The sequence below is a fragment of the Chiloscyllium plagiosum genome, chromosome 33, assembly GCF_004010195.1.
Source record: "Chiloscyllium plagiosum isolate BGI_BamShark_2017 chromosome 33, ASM401019v2, whole genome shotgun sequence".
Classification (NCBI taxonomy): domain Eukaryota; kingdom Metazoa; phylum Chordata; class Chondrichthyes; order Orectolobiformes; family Hemiscylliidae; genus Chiloscyllium; species Chiloscyllium plagiosum.
In genome coordinates, this window is record NC_057742.1 from 11,640,541 (window position 1) to 11,663,531 (window position 22,991).

Below are 22,991 nucleotides of genomic sequence, written 5' to 3' on the forward strand. Positions count from 1 at the left end.
AGTCAGTAGCAGCCACACCATGAGGCAGCTTTCAGTAATCTTGAACTGAATTCTCAGATTTACAGCAAACCCAGATTAACCAAACACGACATGAGATGTACAGATCAAGGGCACAAGTTTCTCTTAGCTTGCTACTCACATTGGTTGACCCTGAGGCAATGGCCAATGTTGGTCTTCCCCAGCTCCCGGACATGGGCTATGATTCTGAAAATAAAAGTCAAGAGTCACCTTTGTGGTTTATATGTTGCCACAGTTATGTGAAGGACTCTCAAGGCTATGGAATACAGATTCAATGTGACATTCAGAGAAAACATATTCCTCAGAATGCATTACCTCAGGATAAATCTGTGATTTTAATCAATTGAATATTGATTGTTGTAGCTTTGCTAATGTAAGTATAAGTTGCTTCTGTTGCTTTCACAGACCAAAGCTGAGAAATGGTCTTAACTAGTGTTGATAGCGCCAAAGGGCAACAAATTTGGACATGTGGGATATAGGTTGAATGGTATCAACAAGTCAATAGTGACACCATCCCATTTGGAGAATCTATGCCATTAGAGACATGGGAAGGAGTTGGGGCAAGAGAGTGGAGTGAACAGAAATATTAAAGAGAACCCTGACTTCTGAACCAACATTGCATTGATGTTGCTATTGAGGGAGAAGGAATGGCACTACTTAGGCAAGGGAAAAAAGACCAGAAGTCCAGATGTGAAGCCATTCCAATACTTGGCAGATGCTAAAGTTAAAAATCACACAACACCAGGTATACTCCAACGGGTTTAATCAGAAGCACACTAGCTTTTGGAGCGCCGCTCCGAAAGCTAGTGTGCTTCCAATTAAACCTGTTGGATTATAGCCTGGTGTTGTGTGATTTTTAACTTTGTACACCCCAGTCCAACACCGGCATCTCCAAATCATGACAGAAGCAAGTCTAGCTACAGGCTGGACTGACCTCGGGTATAAATCTGAATGCCTGGCCACTCTAATCATAACAAATAGTTAGACTCTGCAGTGCTGTTACCACAGTGAGCAATGAACAAAACTACTGGCAGACCTGGAATGCTGTTTTCATCACTTGAGACTTGGAGTTAATTGAAAATGCCAAAACTGAGTTGATGCATTTTGCAGCTAAAAGTGTTAACGGTTATGGAATCAGTGCAGGTGGTTGAAATTAAGGTGCAGGGCTTATCTTTTAGAGAGTCAGTTCATAAATTACAGATATGCAGCCAATCTTTACCAAGTCTTACATTTATTTACAGAGTTAAACATTACAAGCCCATACCTTCTAACGCAATTAACGCACAGTGACAATAAGTGTTTCCTTACATGCGCTCAAGTAAAAGCTCAGTTTGTGCCCACTATCTGTACTTAATCAAACACAACTAATGTAAAATCAAGCTGAGGTTGTACAAGACATTGTTGAGGCCTCTTCTGGAGTACTCTGTGCAATTCTGGTCACCCTTTTACAGGAAGAATATTATTAAACTGGGAGAGGGTTCAGATTACATTACAGTGTGGAAACAGGCCCTTCGGCCCAACAAGTCCACACCGACCCGCCGAAGCGCAATCCACACCTACATTTACCCCTTACCTAACACTAAGGGCAATTTAGCATGGCCAATTCACCTAACCTGCACATCTTTGGACTGTGGGAGGAAACCGGAGCACCCAGAGGAAACCCACGCAGACACGGGGAGAATGTGCAAACTCCACACAGTCAGTCGCCTGAGGCGGGAATTGAACCCGGGTCTCTGGCGCTGTGAGGCAGCAGTGCTAACCACTGTGCCACCATGCCGCCCAGGATGTTGCCAGGAATGGAGGGGTTGAGTTATTAAACTAGGCTGGATAGGCTGGAATATTTTTCACTGGACCATAGGAGGTTGAGGAGTGACCTTATAGGGATTTATAAAATCATGAAGGAGCATAGATAACTTGAATAGTAAAGGTCATTTTCCTAAGGTGTGGGAGTTCAAAGCCAGGGGGCATATATTTAAGGTGAGAGGAGAAAGATTTAAAAAGGACATGAGGGGCAATTTTTTCACACAGAGAGTTCATGTGTGGAGTGGTGGATGCAGGTAGAGTTACAACATTTTACAGGCATTTGGATAAGTTCATGACTGGGAAAGATTTGGAGGGTTTTTGGCCAAGCGCAGACAGGTGGGACTAGTTTAGTTTGGGATTATGGTCAGCATGGACTGAGGGGTCTGTTTCCATGCTGTATGACTCTATGATTCTATGACTATGACTTTATAACAGCCTTGACTAGCAGAACATACTGAAGAGGCTGAGTACCCTACTCCTCATCCTTTGTTCCGCACAGGCCGAAACAGTGAAGCAATCGGAAAATAAGAATTGGTCTCAGTAGGTGGGAAATGTCTGTGTTATTCCATGCACTGGAATTTGGGATTAGTAAGAACTAACTCAAGAAATTAATGCTGGGTCAACTGTTGGCAAATAGTAAAATCTTAGCGGCCCTAAAAAGAGAGAATTTACCGTATTAAGTTAGTTTTTATATAAATGTTCTTTCTGAGAAGATGTCAGTACAAGTTATTAATGTTGTCATTGTGGGAACATAGAAACAGGAGTAGATATTGTGTTGCTGGTGTTTACACCACAATTAAATCCTGGCTGATCTGTATCTTAGCTCCATCTACCCGCTTTGGTTTCATAACCTTTAAGACCCTTACCTAACAAAAATAATTGAATCATTCAATCTTGCTGCAATTTGCTTTGTGATTAGCACTGAGGAGGGAAGGCTGAACTATAATATAACAGAATTAATAACACTGGAGAGATTGCAATCGGTCACAGCACAAATTATTTACAGAAAGGAATAGCAAAATGGCAAAGCACAACAGAAGTTATGTAACTCAAATTACAAAACCTAATTATCCTCACAATGACATGCCATCTGATAAACATGATGCTAATTTGTTATGCGCCACACTCAAATGACAGGCTGCTTTTTTTGAACATACTAATGAAACAAGGAATCACAAAGTTTTGATCATTAAAATTAGGGAAAGAACAAAACTAATCTCACGGCATTTCCAGAAACAATTTGGGGAATTTGAATTAACAATTGAACTGGAAACCTGACTTGCGCCATCTGAATCAAACTCTCAGTGGTGCTGATGCATGGCCAATTGTCACTGCAGTAATGGGGTATGAAGCCTTATTAAGCTCATGAAAGTTATCCTCCTCATTCCTCTCACGCCGCCCCCCACCAACCAATGATCTCTTGTGTTTACCTCAGTACCCAATCACTACCAAGGATCGTTGTTGCTGGACTATGGGTGAGTTTGAAACCTTGTGGGTGGAATTTCCTTCCGTAAGGGAGCTGAAGTCCAATCTGCACCAATTTAAATTCAGCCTCAGTTTGTTGTTACTGGAGGACAAACTTGTTGAATGTTATTCAGTGCAACATGACCTTCCCTGCTGCTGTTGGGGGTGGCAAGGTGACGTTTCGAATACACCTAAAGTTCGGAGGTTCTGCCTGACCCCGCTGTTGTGAAGGAAAGGACTGGCCTCATGGCTGCAGAATGCTCCAAGTGATTGGGCTGTTTCGTATCACCAGTCCTTCATAGGGAAATTTTCAGACAAAAATACCTTTGACCACAAGTCCATCAGGAAGTGGTCAGCACGTCACATCCTCCAGACCCTGCGGGAGAGGGAGAGGGTGGATCCTGTCACATGGTTTCCTGGCAGACTGTCAAAGCCATTTGGTGGAATGCCTCATCGCCAGAACTTTCCAGCCAGCACCAAGATATCACTTGGCTGGTGGTGAGAAGGACACTAGCTATGAGATCCTTCCTGTATGCCTGGTCAGTCTGTGCCTCAGCCGCTGCCCTCGAAGTGGCTGTGGGGTGGGGTAGACACTGTCACACACCTCCTTCTGAAATGTATCTTTGCAAAGGAAGTCTGCAGAATGATGCCGTGGTGTTTGTCAGGGTTCGTCCCAAGCAGCTCTGTGAAGTGGGACTCTATGCTGTACGGTCTGTTCCCCAGGACACACACAGAGTCAAACATCGACTGTGCCTGAAGGTGAAAGACTCTTTTTGATTTGCCTGAAACTTGCTGGCCTTCCAGAACAAGGAGTTAACCTCAAGCGAGTATCACAGACCAGCACATTCTAAGGTCCAGGACTACGTGCTGAGAGACGCACTCAAGCCAAGGTGCAGTGGGGAAAGACCACTGACTGAGGTCCTCCTGCTGAAGTTAATTGGGGGTCTGTTCAGTTATCAGACCCTCCTAGTGCCTCAAGTGCATGTAAATATAGTAATGTATGTGTAAGAGAGGTCTTTAGCTTTTTGGATAGAGTCAAACACAAATGTTTGTTTGTTCACTTCATATGCTACTGTACAGAACCAAACTGCATTTGTAACCATGTATATGTGCAAAGAGGATTTTTTATGTATATTTTTGAATTTTTTTTAAAAAGTACACCAAAATTCAGGCCCCAGAAACATTTTTTTTATACATTTGGATTCACCCCATGAAAGTGACCAAGAGGCTATCAGATCATTACCACGACCAAAGGGTCCTTCAATGAAAATGCAAATCAGAAGAGCCATCTAAGAGGCTTCTGATTACACTTTTCTCTTCTTCCATTTTTTCAGGGTTTCTTCAGGAGAACAATCCAGAAAAACCTGCACCCCACCTATTCCTGTAAATATGATGGCTGCTGTGTGATTGACAAAATCACTAGGAACCAATGCCAGCTCTGTCGATTCAAGAAATGCACTGCCGTCGGCATGGCGATGGATTGTAAGAGCCGCCTTTCATATTTCTGGCTTCTAGTGTTGTGGACTTGTTGTTGTTTGTACTTTGAGCAAAATGACAATGGGATATATTGAAAGCTTCGTTCAGTGAGTGCGATTTGCTGTGCCAGTTTTGATGAAGAAGCCTTTGCCAAATGCACCTTTTCCCCTTTGTTGGAGTAGTTGACATAGATGCGTTTCACAGGAATCTAGTTAAACACATGAGGATATGCAAGAATAGGCTGATAGGATTAGCTGGGGAGATGTAGGAGCCTAAAAACTGGTATGGACCGGTTGTGCCACACTGGTGATAATTGTGCAGTCTATAATTTCTCTCTCTTCATCTCTCCCTCCGTCTCATGGGTTTTTTATTTCTGCCATCAGTATTGTTACATCTGGAGTTCCTCAGAATGTTCCACAAAGCTCTTCTACCCTTGCTTCCTCCTTTCTAAAGCCTCTGTCAATTCAAATTAATTTACCACATCTTCGCCAAAGTAATTCATTCTTGCCCAGAATGTCAGAATTGTTAGCCTAATTTTAACTCTGTTTCAGTGGAAGGGTTTGAAGGAGTTAAAATCTCATCCTGTGTTTGTCAGTTTAATTACAGATTTTAAAATCCAAACTTAGAACATAGAACAGTAGAGCACAGAACAGGCCCTTCAGCCCACAATGTTGTGCCGACCACTGATCCTCATGTATGCACCCTCAAATTTCTGTGACCATGTGCATGTCCAGTAGTCTCTTAAATGTCCCCAATGACCTTGCTTCCACAACTGCTGCTGGCAACGCATTCCATGCTCTCACAACTCTCTGTGTAAAGAACCCACCTCTGACATCCCCTCTATACTTTCCTCCAACCAGCTTAAAACTATGATCCCTCGTGTTAGTCATTTCTGCCCTGGAAAATAGTGTCTAGCTATCGACTCTATCTATGCCTCTCATTATCTTGTATACCTCAATTAGGTCCCCTCTCCTCCTCCTTTTCTTCAATGAAAAAGTCCGAACTCAATCAATCTCTCTTCATAAGCCCTCCAGTCCAGGCAGCATCCTGGTAAACCTCCTTTCACACTGCCGAGAATCCTATCCTTAATCCTGTACTCAGCTTTCAAATTCGACCTTCCAAAATGCATCACCTCGCATTTATCCAGGTTGAACTCCATCTGCCACCTCTCAGCCCATCTCTGCATCCTGTCAATGTCCTGCTGCAGCCTACAACAGCCCTCTATATTGTCAACGACACCTCCAACCTTTGTGTCGTCTGCAAACTTGCTGACCCATCCTTCAATCCCCTCATCCAAGTCATTAATAAAAATTACAAACAGTAGAGGCCCAAGGACAGAGCCCTGTGGAACACCACTCACCACAGACTTCCAGGCAGAATATTTTCCTTCTACTACCACTCATTTCTTCTGTTGGCCAGCCAATTCTGTATCCAGACAGCTAAGTTCCCCTGTATCCCATTCCTCCTGACCTTCTGAATGAGCCTACCATGGGGAACCTTATTAAATGCCTTGCTGAAGTCTACCATGGGGAACCTTATCAAATGCCTTGCTGTAGTAGACCTGATGCAGTATAAGTTTTCTTTCTCAATTAATACAATTCGCCTAGATTTCTTTCCTGTTTTATTAGTTTTGCTATTGCCCTCCTTTATAGATCTTCAGAAGTTCACTTATCCTTTTGAGTAAAAAGTGAACTATCAGTCAAATAAGGAGCAGGAATTCCCCATGCAGCTACCAAGATGTCTTAGAAACCCCTTCCCTTCCACTGATGTAAAATCTATCACACTCTTAGTTATATTGGTTACAATGATTGCACCATACTCATGTTAACAAATATTAATTCAATAGCCCCAGCACAGATGGTTAGCAGGGCTTTAGTTTGCATTTCCATATATTCTTGAAAGCATCAGGACAGGTAGATAAGGTGGTGAAGAATTATGGGATTATGGGATACTTGCCTTTATTAGTCAAGGCATTGAATACAAGAGGAAGGGGATTATTATAGAGCTGTATATAACATTATTTAGTCCACAACTAGAGTGCTGTGTGCAGTTTTGGTCGCCACACTATAGGAAGGATGTGATTATACTAGAGAGTATCCAGAGGAAATTCACCAGGATGTTGGCAAGGCTGGAAGGTTTTAGCTATGAACAGAGACTGGGGTTATTTTCCTATGAGCAGAGATGGCTGAGGGGGCTGGATCTGACTGATGTGTACAAAGTTCTGTGGGGCAGACATGTTAAGTGGTAGCGAGTTTTAAGAAGATTTGTAGCTCAGGTTGAGGTTCTGATGCTAGCTGAGCTGGAAGGCTCCAGGACAGCGAGCAAACTTACATCCATAGTAGCTGGTGACAAGCCTTTCCCCTTAGCTGAGGGATCAATAACCAGAGAACAGTTTTAAGGTGAGGAGCAGGAGGTTTAGAAGGGATTTGAGGATTTGTTTTTCACCCAGAAGGTTGTGGGTAACTGGAACTCATTGCCTAAAAGCTGTGGAGGAGGGAACCTTCACATCATTTAAGAACTATTTAGATGAGCACTTGAAATGCCACAGCACACAATACCGCAGGGAGAAAGTGGGGACTGCAGATGCTGGAGATCAGAGTCGAGAGTGCGGTGCTGGAAAAGCACAGCAAGTCAGGCAGCATCCGAGGAGCAGGAAAATCAAAGTTTTAGGCATAAGCCCTTCATCAGGAATCCACGACACAACACCACACTCTTGACACAATGCCATAGGCCAACTTCTGGAAAATGGGGATAGAATCAATGGATGTTTGATGGCCAGTGCAGACATGATAAGGGTTTTCTGAGCTGTAAAATTCTATGACTCTACCCACCAAGGAACCAGCACAGAGTTGATGGGCTGAATGTTTTCCTCCTGGCCTGTATCGCCCCATGCAGCACTATATGTCTTTGCCTTGATTTCACTGGCGCCATATGGAAAGGATTAATCATTGACCTGAAGTCTGCTAATGTTTGACTGCTATTACAATTGACTTCTATTTGTGTCCACCCCTTTGTGGGCAGGTAAGAGTTAATTTAAATGCAGTGACCACCAAACCATTGAATTCAATGTGATCTTTAATCAGTGGCCAGTTGAGTCACTGCAGTGATGACATGCCAGTGTGTTCTGCAAAGAACTATCCCGTTAAGACATTGGAATGGACTTGTGTGGAATGGATTAAATCAGAGATGGATAGAACTCAAGGTTTCATTTGGTGAAATAACCCCTATCTGTATCAGGATTGTAACTTCGACAGGGCAACCAAGTAGTGAATCAGCCACTGGATAAAGGTTCTTGTTGAAACCAAATGAAAGGTAAAGGCAGTCGTCGTTTTGAAATCTGTGAATGTGGAGCTGACCTACGTAATGCAGAATTGTGTAGATTGTCATGTGATAGAGGAAGAATATGGAAAACGTAGGTGTTTTAAATTAGGATTTAGATTGATAAAGTTTGAACAGCTTGCATTCTGACATCAGAACAATTGAGTCTCTCAAATAATCGCGCAGGTTTTTTTGCAAGCACAATGTTTGAAGGGAATGTTAACATACTGTATACTTAATTAACGTGTGACAACTGCTATTCATTATTTACAGACCTTGTTGGTTTGAGGAGTAAATTGTTTGTGCGGGCAGACCAATAGCTTTCAGGGTAAATGTCTCGGTACCAAATCTGTTAAAGTTCAGGCATCTTTGTCATGTTGAGTTCTGTTTTGGGGAATGCAGTGCTTTATTGCTTTAGTCCTTCTCTATTTTTCTCTCTGTGACTGACTGCCAGCTCAAAGTGATGACATTTTTCTTGGCAAGAACATGTCCTTGTCCAACAATTGGGTTGAATTTCAGCCAAAACCAAAACTTAACAGCCAGAAAGTCCTGCTAAATCACCTTCAACATTAACCCATATTAAACATAAATCAGATATAAGTGTATATACCAGAGAGTAGGGAACATTTGTTCATCTCTTACCTGGAGAGTTCACTGGCCTCCCATGTGGGATGGCGCTGTTTTGAAAGAGAGAAGTCAACTCTTTAACTCAACATATAGTTCGGAACAGAATTAGGCCATTGAGTCTGCTCTACCATTGATCATGACTGATATGTTTCTCAACCCCATTCTCCTGCCTTCTCCCCACTACCTTAGATGCCCTTTATTAATGGCGATCCTTACTATCTCTGTCTTAAATGCACTCAATGGCTTGGCCTCCACAGCCTTCTGTGGCAAAGAGTTCCCATAGATTCACCACCCTTTGGCTGAAGAAATTCCCTGTCGCCTCAGTTCTAAACCATCATCCCTTCACGCCGAGGCTGTGCCCTTGGTTCCTGCTTGTGGAAACATCTTATCCACATCCACCCCATCTAGGCCTCTCAGTATTCTGTAACTTTCAATGAGGGCTCCCCTTCATCCTTCTAAATTCCATCATGTACAGACCCAGAGTCCTCGAGAATGATAAACATTGTCATCATGGCTACAAAGAGAGGTAAGTTTAGTTTTATTCATTCATGATGTATTGGTGTCACTGGCTGGGCCAACATTTAGTGTCAGTGCCTGATAGCCCTGGAGAAGGTGGTGATGACCTGCCTCATTGAGCCTCTGCAGTCCATGTAGCATTGCTCACAACAGAGTTCCAGTATATTGACAGTGAATTTAGGTTAGATTAGAGCCCCTACAGTGTGGGAACAGGCCCTTTAGCCAACAAGTCCACATCAACCCTCTGAAGAATAACCCACCCAGTCCTATTTTCCCCTGACTAATGCACCTCACCTTATGGGTGGTTTAGTATGGCCAATTCACTTGACCTGCATATCTTTGGATTGTGGGAGAAAACCCACACAGACACGGGGAGAATGTGCCAACTCCACACAGACAGTTGCCCGAGGCTGGAATCGAAACCTGGTCCCTGGTGCTGTGAGGCACAGTGCTAACCACTGAGCCACCGTGCCACCCCGTATCTCCAAGGTCTCCAGTCCCGAGGGTGCAGCCCTGAGGGAACGTGTTCCTGAAGCCATCACAAGGAAAGCTCACACAGAATTGGTGGAGAATGTATGAAAATGAGAAGATCCAACAGGTCAACAGCCTCATTACTCTTTTTAAAAATGCAACATGACTGCTCATCTTCCAGGCTTATGGAAACCAACCTGACACAAAATCACAACATCAGCCTGATAGATGAATATCAAGTAGAGGAAAAGTCTAGTCTCAAAAGAACAATGTACTTTAATGTGTAATTTTAAGGAAGTTCTGAAAGTCTGTGGACCCTCCCCCCCCCAGCCCACCCCTTTCACTTTGTGGCATGAGCTGTCCTCACACGGTCAACTTGGCCTCACTGCTCAAACAAATCCTTTCTTTTCCAATCTGAGGTAAAGTTTGCAATCTGAACCCTGGACATGGGCCAGCTGTTACTTGGCAGATGTGATCACACCAGTTATTTGCAAAAACAAAATGTGTGAACAGTCTCCAGAACATTCAGTACACAAACATTCCCGCAAGCTGCGCGTATCCTAGTCTGGAAAGGGTTTGGTTTAGATTCGGGTAATGTCCGAATTTAAATCTACTTAAAGTGCACCCATGCATAGTATTAGCATTTTAATCCTCTTTAGATTTGAGCGCAGAGGGACAATGCAAGCTTTTAGACCACTTATAAATTCTTGAAGCAACAGATGAGAGAATCACAACCAGGGCCATTTTGTTCATGTATATCTGTGAGCCAAAACTGACTGCAAAAGATTGGTCACAGGCAAAGAGCTCTTACAAGCATCCACAGAAAGACTGAAAAGTTCAAGTATTTCCATGGGCCCTGAGTGCTGGACTCTACAAGTGAATGTTGTGCTGCAGAGTCTCTCAGTTATAAACATCCCCAAGAATCTGTGCTGTATGCTGTCTCTGAGGAGAGAGAAACAGAATTAACAGTTCAGAGTGTGGCGCTGGAAAAGCACAGCAGGTCAGACAGCAGCCAAGGAGCAGGAGCATCAAGTTGAAGGGCTCTTGCCCGAAACGTGGATTCTCCTGCTGCTCGGATGTCTGCCTGACCGGCTGTGCTTTTCCAGCACCACATTCTTGACTCTGATCTCCAGCATCTGCAAGTCCGCACTTTCTCCGAGAATTAACAGTTGAGGCCAGGGATCAATTAGCAGAACTGGGAAAAGTTGTGGATGTGAACCAGCTTTAAGCAAAGGGCAGAAGCAAAGAAGGAAGGAAATAGAAGATCGATGATAGAATGGAAAACAGGGAGGCTACAGCATGAAGGATCCTGCATGAAACGTCGACTCTCCTGCTCCTCAGATGCTCCCGGACCTGCTGTGCTTTTTCCAGCACCACACCCTATCTACTCTGAGGAGACAGCAAAGCCAATATCGATCATCCAAAAAAAAAGAGGAGCCCCAATTGTGTATTAGAACATAAATTTAGGGGGAAATTCACCAGTATCTGTGGAAAAAAAGCAGAATTTATGCCCAGTGACCCTTCATTTTGTTTCAGATTTCTATCATCCACAGTCCTCTGGCATTTTCACTATTGTATATGATTACTTTAGGTGCTGTGTTGCTTTAAGATATGCTGATGAGAAGTTGGAGGGGAGTTAAAGTGTACAGTAAAGGTTTCTGTTGATGTGTGAAAGGAAGAAAGATTAGCAAGAATAATCTTCGACCCAATGCAAGTGGGGAGTTGAGAATTTACAGTGAAGAACAAGGGCATGGTGGAGAAACTTGCATGGTGGCTCAGCGGTTAGCACTGCTGCCTCGCAGCACCAGGGTCCCAGGTTCGATTCCAGCCTCTAGTGACTGGAGTTTGCACATTCTCCCCGTGTTTGTGTGGGTTTCCTCCAGGTGCTCCGGTTTCCTCCCACAGTCCAAAGATGTGCAGGTTAGGTGAGTTGGCCATGCTAAATTGCCCACAGTGTTAGGTGCATTAGTCAGAGGGAAATGGGTCTGGGTGGGTTACTCTTTGGAGGGTCAGTGTGGACTTGTTGGGCCGAAGGGCCTGTTTCCACACTGTAGGGAATCTAATCTAATTTTGTGTCTGTCCACATGGGAAAATCACCCAGAAATATTAATTAACTGAAGAACTTGTGGAAGGATAAGGGTTGGGCTTTCTTAACCGAAGGGCTAAAAGAAATTAGTATTAGCAAAGAGGAAATATTAGCTGGATTGAGGGTAGATAATTCTCCTGCATCAGACCAAATTCATCCAAGAGATTCAGGGAAGTAGCATTAGATGTTGTGGATGTATAAGTAGTTTTTATTTGTAATTCCTTAGATTCTAAATAGGTTCCTGCTGACTGGAAAATGGCAAATGTAAACCCACTGTTTAAGAAGGGAGGAGAGAGGGAAGTTGGAGAAGGACAGAACTGTTATTTTGACATCGGGGGTAGGGAAAATAAGAGAATCCATTGTAAGCGGGGTGGTAACTGCCCATTGTGAAAACCATGGCAAACTGGACAGATTCAACACGGATTTATGAAAGCTAAATCATGTTCAACAAAGTCATATTAGATCTTTTTGAGGATGCCAGGGTTGGAGGATTTGAGTTATAGGGAGAGGTTGAACAGGCTGGGGCTGTTTTCCCTGGAGAATTGGAGGCTGATGGGTAACCTTATAGAGGTTTATAAAATCATGGGGGGCATGGATAGGGTGAATAGACAAAGTCTCTTCCCTGGGGTGAGGAATCCAGAACTAGAGGGTATAGGTTTAGTGTGAGAGGAGAAAAATTTAAAAGGGACCTCAAGGGTAACTTTTTCATGCCAAGAGTGATATGTGTATGGAATGAGCTGCCAGAGGAATTGGTGGAGGCTGGTACAATTACAACATTTGAAAGGCATCTGGATGGGTACATGAATAAGAAGGGTTTAGCGGGGTATGGGCTAAGTGCTGGCAAATGGGACTAGATTAGGTTGGGATATCTGGTCGGCATGGACAAGTTGGACCAAAGGGTCTGTTTCTGTGCTGTACATCTCTATGACTCTGTCATTTCTAGCATAAACAGCCAATAAAAGAACCAATTGAAATGATACCAAATTTGCTGATGACACTAAACCCAATGGGATCTTAATTTATGAAGAAAATGGAAGGAGCCTTCTAGAGGACTTGGCCAGCAAGTTTCACATCTTTACCACTTTCTCTGGATAAAGAAGTAACTCCTGAATTCCTTCCTTAATTGTTTAATGATGATCTTACAGTGCTGTTTTCTAGTTTTATACAGGACCTTCAGTGTACACAGTACCCCAAGGGTAATCTAACTAATGTTCAGCAGGTCTGGCAGCATCTACAGAGAGAAATCAGAGCTAACATTTTGGGTCCAATGACCTTTCTCCAGAACTCTCTGCAGATGCTGCCTATTGAGCTTTTCCAGCAATTTCTGTTTTTGTTTCTGATGTACAGCATCCGTAATTCGTTTGGTTTTTATTTTGTAACCTAACTAATTTTTGATTAGAACTACCTCCCCTGCTTATTAATTCTGTCCCTCACAAAAGAAATGCTAATTCTGTCTTGCTTTTGTTTGACTTTACTGGCCGATGTCACAATTTTTACTGCTTTAGTCATTTGATATTATAGGACTTTGAATATTTCTGGAAAAAAGAGTCAACGATCAAAGTGTTTCATAAGAAAACAAATTTTTAAAGAAGGAACAAAAATTTGTACTGTGTTATGATCCCAGCTGAGGCAAGTCAGATACCAGATTGAAATCTGGTTTGATAGATCATCTTTTGGTTTTGTTTAATGTAACCAGGTGATTTGTAACTGAAATGCAAGCACACAATGTTACAGATTTGGTTTTAACAATAAAACAGGAGTTTATCCGTCAAAGGAAAAGAAGATGAGATAGAATGAACCAAGCTATTTATATAATACACAATTTGAACAATTTCAAAACATAATAAAGCAAAAGCCTATCAATCCTGACATTAGTTACTTTACAGTACTTAAATACCAGAGAGTTCCCTCATCTATTGCATCTATAGGTTTGATTTAACTTGTTTCTTTCAATTCCTGGTTTGGAGAGCTTGACAGCTTTTTGCTTGCTTTGTAACACAAATTAGTTTAAACTTTCTAAGCTTCAAATAAACCCTTCAGAATTCTAACTAAACACTTATGGTTCTGGAATAATCATACCAAAACACTTACACTCCGGTAAGCTATTGTTCTGAAACAGTTCTTTTCTGCAGAATAAACTGTTCTTACATCTAACCTCAAACAGTCTTCTATGAACTGAAATCAAACCTATGGGTATTTCTCATAAGCAATAAAAGAAATCAATTCCTGATTCTTCTAAACCAAAAGCAAGCTAATGGTTTTAATCTTTTACTCTGTTTAATTGTAAAACTTTCATAATGCAAATAAATCCCCATTATTGCTCCAGGAGATGGTCTCTCTCACACATGCTTGTTTAAAAATCATGACTCCAGAAAGACTGACAAGTGAATCATTAAACCCTGCCCCACCTTATATACGGACCAAAACCCACATGCCACTAGTTCAAAATTCCAACTCTTAAAATAAATGGTAAGAGTATACAGAACAACCTCGGTTATCCGACCATCAATTATCCAAATATCAGATTATGCAACCAAGATCTCAAGGTCCCGTAAAAACGTTATCTGTTATCTGAACAATCAGTTATCTGAACAATCAGTTATCCGAAGAAAATACACCCCACCTATCTCATTTGGATAATCGGGTTGTTCTGTACATAGATCACACAACTGCATGAGAAATATGATGCTGATTTGTTGGCAAGTAAACTCTGATTGTTCAACGCATTTATTTATGTCAAAGAGCAGTCATCCCTAAACTTTTATACAAATCCAAAAACTGACACTTTGAACAGTTGAGACAAACCATGAGACTTGGGTGCTTTCACTCCTTTTATCACCCTATCCCATCATGATTTCCATTTACAAATGATTTGTGAGCTCCTTCCTTCACTTACGGCCACTCAGTCCAGTTTTCTCACTGGTGATTAACTGCTTTGGTATTTTTCCTTCACTTACTGTCGGCACGGCCTCCCTTGAAATGCCAGACACAAGGACTGACCGTGAGCTGGTTTCTCTTTTCCATTCCACTGTCTAGTGGTTCTGGATGATGACAAACGCATCGCGAAGAGGAAACTGATCGAGGAGAACCGAGAGAAGCGACGGCGGGAGGAGGTGGTGAAGACCATGCAGAACAAGCCCGAGCCTACTGCCGAGGAGTGGGAGTTGATCAGGGTTGCCACAGATGCGCACATGACAACCAACGCACAGGGCAGCCACTGGAAACAGAAGAGGAAATTTCTGGTAATGTTTAATGATTGAATGAATGTTAAAATTAACACAGCCTTGCAATCCTAATGTTGACACATCCTTGATTTCTTAGGCTCCACCAAATGCAGGAAAATGTGGAGGCCTCAGTGAGGAGCCAGGAGGGGTTAACAGGGATCCTGCGGTTTGAGGGAGCTAAATTTGCTTGGGTCAAGGGTCAGGCAAGGAATAACACTCAGGCCTTAGTTTCTATCCCTGGCCTTGCTCTCTTAGCACCCCCAATTTCCCAGCATGCTCTATGCCCAGGTTCAATGGCTATGGTAGCAGCCCTGTATTTTCTCTAGTCTCAAATACGGGGAATAAAATCCCATGTAACAAATAAGCACAACTCAAGCAGAAACTGCCAGTACATTACTAACCACGAGTGTCCAGATGACGCCAGGAACCACAAAAGGATCAGACTAAAGTTCACTTGAAGGCCAAAGTAAGATGATTAGGTTTTAAAGCAGCTTCAAGCCCCGATTATTTTAAATGCGTTGGGTTCTCCTTAGTCTCTGTGGGAATCGTGCCGCTGCCTGTAATTTTCTGGTTCCAATCCTGCCTCCGATGGGATATCTGCCAGTGGGAATGTCAGTTTTCTGGAAGGTTAGCAGACTGATGCCGGTTGGTCAGGTTGCACCAGAGGATTCTGCGTGCCCACCTGCTGAAACTATCAAATGCCCCTACTGTGGATTGCGATGCTGTATTTCCCATTGGCAGAGGATAACTGGTGGGTACAGGTTGCTGCACCAAAATAAGGCATCACCACACAGGGACAGGTGAGGCATGACATGTCATGTCATTCCTTTAGAATGGTTTGCATTTGCGTGGCACCTTTCCACAATGCTCAGACTTTCAATAATACGCTATGCTCAGTGGGTTACTTTTGAAGACCACTCAGTGTTGCAATGTCAGGAATGCAGTGGCCAGTTTGCGCACAAGCAGCAACATGATAATGAGTGGGAATGTGCTGCCTGTAAGGGTGAGGGAAGTGAAGATGATTAATGATTTCCAAAGGAAATTGGATAGGCACCTGAAGGAAATAAAGGACAAATGGAGACAGGACTAATGAAATTATTCTACAGAGAGTTAGCATGGATTGAATGGGCCAAATGGCTTCCTTCTAAATGGTATTAATTCTGATACCAAATAATCTGTTTTATTTATACTGATTTATGGAAAAATATTGGCCAGGACACTGGGGTGAACTCAACTATTCTTCTGTAAAAGAATGTCATGGAATCTTTCATCTGAAAGGGCCTGGGATTCACATTCACTTGGAATAGTATGTTTCAATGATGGAACAAATGGCCAACTCCTGCTCCTGAGACAGCATTCCTGCAATACAACATCAGTCGACAAATTTTTAATCCACGTGGTAGTTATTAGCCATCCCTAATTGCCCAGAAGGGAGTTAGGAACCACCCATTTTGCTTTGGGTCTGGAGTCGCATGTAGACGAACCGCTGAGAATGAGACTAGACCTTATTGAAATGAGGAAGATTCTGAGTTTGTTTCCCTTTGTGGGAGAGTCTAGGACCCAGAGGGCATAATCTCAGAATAAGAGGCTGTCCATTTAAAACAGAGATAAGGTGGAAAGGTTTCTCTCAGAGGTTGACAATCTGTGGAATTCTTTGCCACATGGGTGTATTGTGGCTGGGTCATTCCATGTATTCGAGCCTGAGATAGCCAGGTTTTTAACCAGTAAGAGAATCAAGGGTTATAGGGAGAAGGCCGGGAAGTGGAGGTGAGGATTATCAGGTTAGCCCTAATCTCACTGAACGGCGGGGCAGACTCAGGCCGAATTACTTCTGCTCCTACATCTTATACTCTTCGAGGAATTCCCAAGGTTAGATCAATTAATGACCTTTTGATTCTTCATAGTCTCTTTCATTGTCTGTCACCTGAGAAGGTGTTAAAAATAAGCAAATGACAGATGCAAAATAATTGGGAGTTGGTGGCCATGTGATATTATCACTGGACTATTAATCCAGAGATTTAGGTAATATTCTTGGCACCCTGGTTCCAATCCTGCCACAACAGATGGTAGAATTTGAATTCAATGAAAATAATCTGGAATTCACAGTATTATGATGACCATGAATCCGTTGCCAATTGTTGGGAAACCTTCCTGATTTACTAATGTCCTTTAGCACTGCTGCCTCACAGTGCCAGGGGTCTGGGTTGATTCCAGCCTCAGGCAGCAGTCTGTTGGAATTTGCACCTTCTCCCTGTGTCTGCATGGCTTTCCTCTGGGTTTCCTCCCATAGTTCAAAGATGTGCAGGTGAATTGGCCATGCTGAATTGCCCATAGTGTTCAGGGATGTGTAAGTTAAGTGCGTTGGTCAGGGGTAAATGGAGGATAATAGGATAGGGGATGGGTCAAGGTGGGTTACTCTTCGGAGGGTCAGTGTGGACTTTTTGGGCTGAAGGGCCTGTTTCCATGCTGTAGGGACTCTATGAAACTGTCATCCTTACCTGGTCTGGCCTCCATGTGACTCCAGACCCACAGAAATGTGGTTGACTCCTAACTGGCCTCTGGGCAATTAGGGATGGGTAATAAATGCTGGCCTAGCCAGTGATGCCCTCATTCCCATGAATAAATTAAGAAAAGCTGATCATTTCAATAAGATTTGCAACAGTGCTTCACCATTTTAAAGCTCTAACTGCAGAGCACAAAAACTACCTTCTCACTTCCTGAGCCAGATCAATGAGAACACAGAGCAGAAGGTAGAATACTGAGATACAAAACGACAGGAGGCTTTTGCAGGGGGTGCTCCTCCAACCACTGGTCTCTACAATGGTTTCTGGTTTCTGCAAGTTACACTGCTTTATTAAGTTTCTCAAAAAGTCCAAAGGTGCAGAAACTTCTTTCATGTCAGGGGAGATATTTCTGAAGACATCAAAGTCAGGTTTTGCAGTGAGTTAATTTATACTCAGAGAATAGACTCCGAAACCTCTGACAGAGGAGCAGCTCAAATTAAGAGCACAGGAAGTGATCAGGCATTGAAGGATCTGTTCCATTTCAGAGACTGAAGACCACAGACCGGTGCCAAGCTCAACTAACCTCTCACTTAACATGATTGAGTAATCTAATAGCCCCAATTCCATCTCCAGTTTGTTACAGATTTGAAGCAGATAAGGACTGGAATAAATAAAAACAGTGAATGAACATCCCAGGGAGGCTGGCAGCTTCTCAAATTACAGCATCAATCCTTTCCTACTGGCAAAGTCTCGAATTTCCTTTCTTTAAGCTATGGTAGAGGAAATCGGCTAGCCAATTAACATCCAGGTGCTGATTTAAAATACAGCACTGGTGAACCTGCCCATTTTGCCTTCATCACTGTGTCTGGGGAATGTTCAGTTCCCAAAAACAGTGAAGAGCAAACGGAGAACAAAGATCTGTCTTACACAGCATTGCTGCATCACAGCGCTAGGGACCTGACTGTCTGTGTGGAGTTTGCACATTCTTCCCGTATCTGTGTGGGTTTTCTCCAGACGCTCTGGTTTCCTCCCACAGTCCAAAGATGTGGAGGGTTAGGTGGATTGGCTTTGTTAAATTGTCCATAGGGTCCAGGGATGAGCAGGCTGGGTGGATTAAGCAGAGGAAATATGGAAGTATGGGGATGGAGGTGCTTGGTCTGAGTGAGATGCTCTTCGGAGGATTGGTATAAAGCTGGTGGGCCAAATGGCCTCTTCTGTACTGTAGAGATTCTATGAAAGGCAGAATTGATAGCACAGAAACAGGCCATTTGGTCCATCCTGATGATGATGACTCCTTCTGGAATTGCCAATGTTTCCAGACTGCCCAGGAGTGTCCAGAAACTGAAGGTTGACGTCCAAAAACAGAAACTTGGAGAGAAAGCACAGGGTCGCTAAGATTATTAATTTATTTTTCAATTTTTCTTTTTTTATGTTTAGTAGTTATTAAAATATTGGGATGGTTTTTTTTTCTGTGCAGAGCAGTGGCACTGTCCTGAGACCTCTGTGAATGTGTCCAATCAAAGTTAGGTCACGCTACCCTCACTCCACTTCATCTGCTGATATCCCCAAATCCTTTCATTCTTCCATACACCCCAACACCACCACCACCTAAAGTTGCATCAATTTCTGAAGCTTCATCTGCAAAACAAATCCTCAAGTTTTTTTTAGTTGCTCTTTGGCAGAAATGTTCTGAGAGAATTTTTGATTGGTTCATAGAGTTCATCGAGTCAAACAGCATGGAAATAGGTCCTTCGACTCAACCTGTCCATGCTGACTAAGTTTCCCAAACTGAACTAGTCCCATTTGCCAATGTTCGGCCCATTTCCCTCCTCGCCACGTACCTATCTTTTAAATGTTGTAATTGTACCCACCTCTACCACTTCCTCTCGCAGCTCGTCTATACACGCACCACCCTCTGTGAGAAAAAGTTGCCCCTCAGATCCATTTTAAATCTTACCCCTCTCAAATAAAACATATGTCCTCTAGCTTGTAAGGGGCCATGATACCCTAGGCAAATAAAAAAGGGCCTTACTTTCATTGACTTCAGAGTAAGTTATCACTTGGCTCTTTATTAAGTAGTATAAGGAGCTCTCTGTGAAGGTCTAGTGGTGCACTGACCATAAGATGTGGAAGCAAAAGTAGGCCAGACAGTTTGCTCTGCCGTTCAGTGAGATCATGGTTGATCTGATAATCCTCAACTTAATTTTTCTGCCTCATAATCTTTGATTCCCTTACTTACTTAAAAATCTACCTTGTTCCTTTGTTTTCATCTACAGGGCAGCACAGTGGCTCAGTGGGTAGCACTGCTCCCTCTCAGTCCAGAGACCCAGGTTCGATTCCACCCCTGGGTGACTGTGTGGAGTTTGCACATTCTCCCCGTGTCTGCGTGGGTTTGCTCCGGGTGCTCCAGTTTCCTCCCACAGTCCAAAGATGTGTAGGTCAGGTGGACTGGCCATGCTAAGTTGCCACAGTGTTCAGGAATGTGCAGGCTTGATGGATTAGCCTTGGGAAAGGCAGGGTTACAGGGATAGGTTACAGGGATAGACTCTTTGCAGGGTCAATTTTGACATGATGGACTGAATGGCCTGCTTCCACATTGTAAGGATTATATCTTCAAAAGAACTACTTGGTGAATCACAGTGATACCTTTGAGAGAGTTGTCATGTTGAACCCCACATTATGAGAGACCCAATTTGCATCAATGCACATCGGAATCCTGTAGAGGAACAGGAATTGGTCATTTGTCATTTTTGACCAGTCCCCGGGTGAAATTCCCCAAGTTGTTACAGCTCCAAATGGGATACCCCAAACTGTCAAGCCCCTGGGTGAGGATGGATAAATTGGCTTCCCTTCCTTATTAATCACCTTGGTTAGCTATAATAAGGTTAATTTACACAGGATCCCTTCACTTATGAAGACCTTTCTTCCAGACCAAATGAATTTATTTTTTACAAGTAACCAATTTGACCAGGTTTTCTTGAGTTTATTAATTACTGAAAAAGAGAATAAATAATAACACAATGTAGATACACACAGATTTGAAATGAGAAGTAAATCCAAAACAAAGGTAAAAGTCAAAAAACATTAGGTCCGGGCTTTGTGAGTCATTTGTGAAGAGTAGATAGTGAAATGTTAACAGTTGACCAGTTGGTTTTAGAATTATTGCCTTTGTAGGTTAGTCAAAATCTTTTTGTCCTTCCTTCTTTTGAAGATCATTGCCTGATAGTACTCAGAGCTAGACCATCCTCTTATCCTGTTTCTTTTTGACTGGCTTGCTGGCTTCCAGCCACCAAAGTGAGAGAGTCCTTTCCTTGCACCGCACAGCTGTATATGTGCAGTTATTCGATTGCGACCTTCCCAGCTCAGAAGCACACCTTCTCCCACTAGCACACATAGACTAGGGTTATAAGTTGTGCTGTAATCTTGGAAGGTGAAGCCATAATACACATCTCTCACCCAGACTGCTGTCTTTTTTCCAACATTTTCACAGTATGAAATAACTGCTGTCAGTTTGTATTATATTTTTACCTTTTAAGTCCATCCCTTTGAGACTTCCTTGACACTTTGTCAGGCATGACATTCTAGGATCTCTCTCATGCTTCAGCCAGCCACTAAATTTATACTCATAGTCACCTTGACTGAATCAATCATCTTTTAACAAAAATATATATGAATTAAAATTCGATGTGCCTAGGTCATGACAGTTTAGCCCCTTGAGTGCATTCCAAGAGTTCCAAGCCTCTATGACCCCTTTGATACGCAGAAGTGGTTCCTAACTTCATTCATAGAGTCACAAAGATGTACAGCATGGAAACAGACCCTTCGGTCCAACCCGTCCATGCCAACCAGATATCCCCAATCTAGTCCCACCTGCCAGCACCCGGCCCATATCCCTCCAAACCCTTCCTATTCATATACCCATCCAAATGCCTCTTAAATGTTGCAATTGTACCAGCCTTCACCACTTTCTCCAGCAGCTCATTCCATACATGTACCACTCTCTGTGTGAAAAAGTTGCCCCTTTTCTTTTATATCTTTCCCCTCTCACCCTAAACCCATGCCCTCTAGTTCTGGACTCCCCGACCTGAACCCTTTCAAGTTTCACAACATCTTTCCGATAGGAAGGAGAACAGAATTGCATGCAATATTCCAACAGTGGCCTAACCAATGTCCTGTACAGCCACAACATGACCTCCCAATTCCTGTACTCAATACTCTGACCAATAAAGGAAAGCATACCAAATGCCTTCTTCACTATCCTGTCCACCTGCGACTCCACTTTCAAGGAGCTATGAACCTGCACTCCAAGGTCTCTTTGTTCAGAAACACTCCCTAGGACCTTAACTCATTTCCCCTTCCCCCACCTCACCCTAGTTCCAAACTCCAGCTCAGCACTGTCCCCATGACTTGTCCAGACTTGCCCTACCTGCCTATCTCCTTTTCCACCTATCCACTCCACTCTCTCCTCCCTGACCTATCACCTTCATCCCCTCCCCCACTCACCCATTGTACTCTATGCTACTTTCTCCACACCCCTACCCTCCTCTAGCTTATCTCTCCACACTTCAGGCTCACTGCCTTTATTCCTGATGAACGGTTTTTGCCCGAAATGTCGATTTGGCTGCTCTTTGGATGCTGCCTGAACTGCTGTGCTCTTCCAGTACCACTAATCCAGAATCTGGTTTTCAGCATCTGCAGTCCTTGTTTTTACCTTACCACTAAGTGTAGAAGTCCTGCTAAGATTTGCTTTCCCAAAATGCAGCACCTTGCATTTATCTGAATTAAACTCCATCTGCCACTTCTCAGCCCATTGCCCATCTGATCAAGATCCCATTGTAATCTGAGGTAACCTTCTTCACTGTCCACTACACCTCCAATTTTGGTGTCATCTGCAAACTTACTAACTGTACCTCTTATGCTAGCATCCAAATCATTTATGTAAATGACAAAAAGTAGAGGGCCCAGCACCGATCCTTGTGGTACTCCACTGGTCAGAGGGCTCTGTCTGAAAAACAACCCTCCACCACCACCCTCTGTCTTCTACCTTTGAGCCAGTTCTGTATCCAAATGGCATGTTCTCCCTCTATTCTGAGATCTAACTTTGCTAATCAGTGTCCCATGAGGGAACCTTGTCGAACGCCTTACTGAAGTCCATATAGATCACATCTACTGCTCTGCCCTCATCAATCTTCTTTGTTACTTCTTCAAAAAACTCAATCAAGTTTGTGAGACATGATTTCCCACGCACAAAGCCATGTTGACTATCCAGAATCAGTCCTTGCCTTTCCAAATACATGTACGTCCTGTCCCTCAGGATTCCCTCCAACAACTTGCCCACCACCCAGGTCAGGCTCACTGGTCTATAGTTCCCGAGCTTGTCTTTACCACCCTTCTTTAAACAGTGGCACCACGTTTACCAACCTCCAGTCTTCCGGCACCTCACCTGTGACCATCGATGACACAAATATCTCAGCAAGAGGCCCA

At 43.2% G+C, this 22,991-nt stretch overlaps 1 protein-coding gene across 6 annotated transcripts in view; it reads left to right on the plus strand.

The window, feature by feature from the left end:
• LOC122539828 (thyroid hormone receptor alpha) overlaps positions 1 to 22,991 on the plus strand; it is a 352,280-nt gene that overhangs the window by 317,618 nt on the left and 11,671 nt on the right. For all 6 annotated transcript variants that reach the window (XM_043674921.1, XM_043674920.1, XM_043674922.1 and 3 more), the window contains 2 exons: positions 4,620 to 4,767; positions 14,816 to 15,021. In XM_043674921.1, coding sequence (XP_043530856.1) covers positions 4,620 to 4,767; positions 14,816 to 15,021 — 354 coding nt within the window. The remainder of the gene's footprint in view (positions 1 to 4,619; positions 4,768 to 14,815; positions 15,022 to 22,991) is intronic.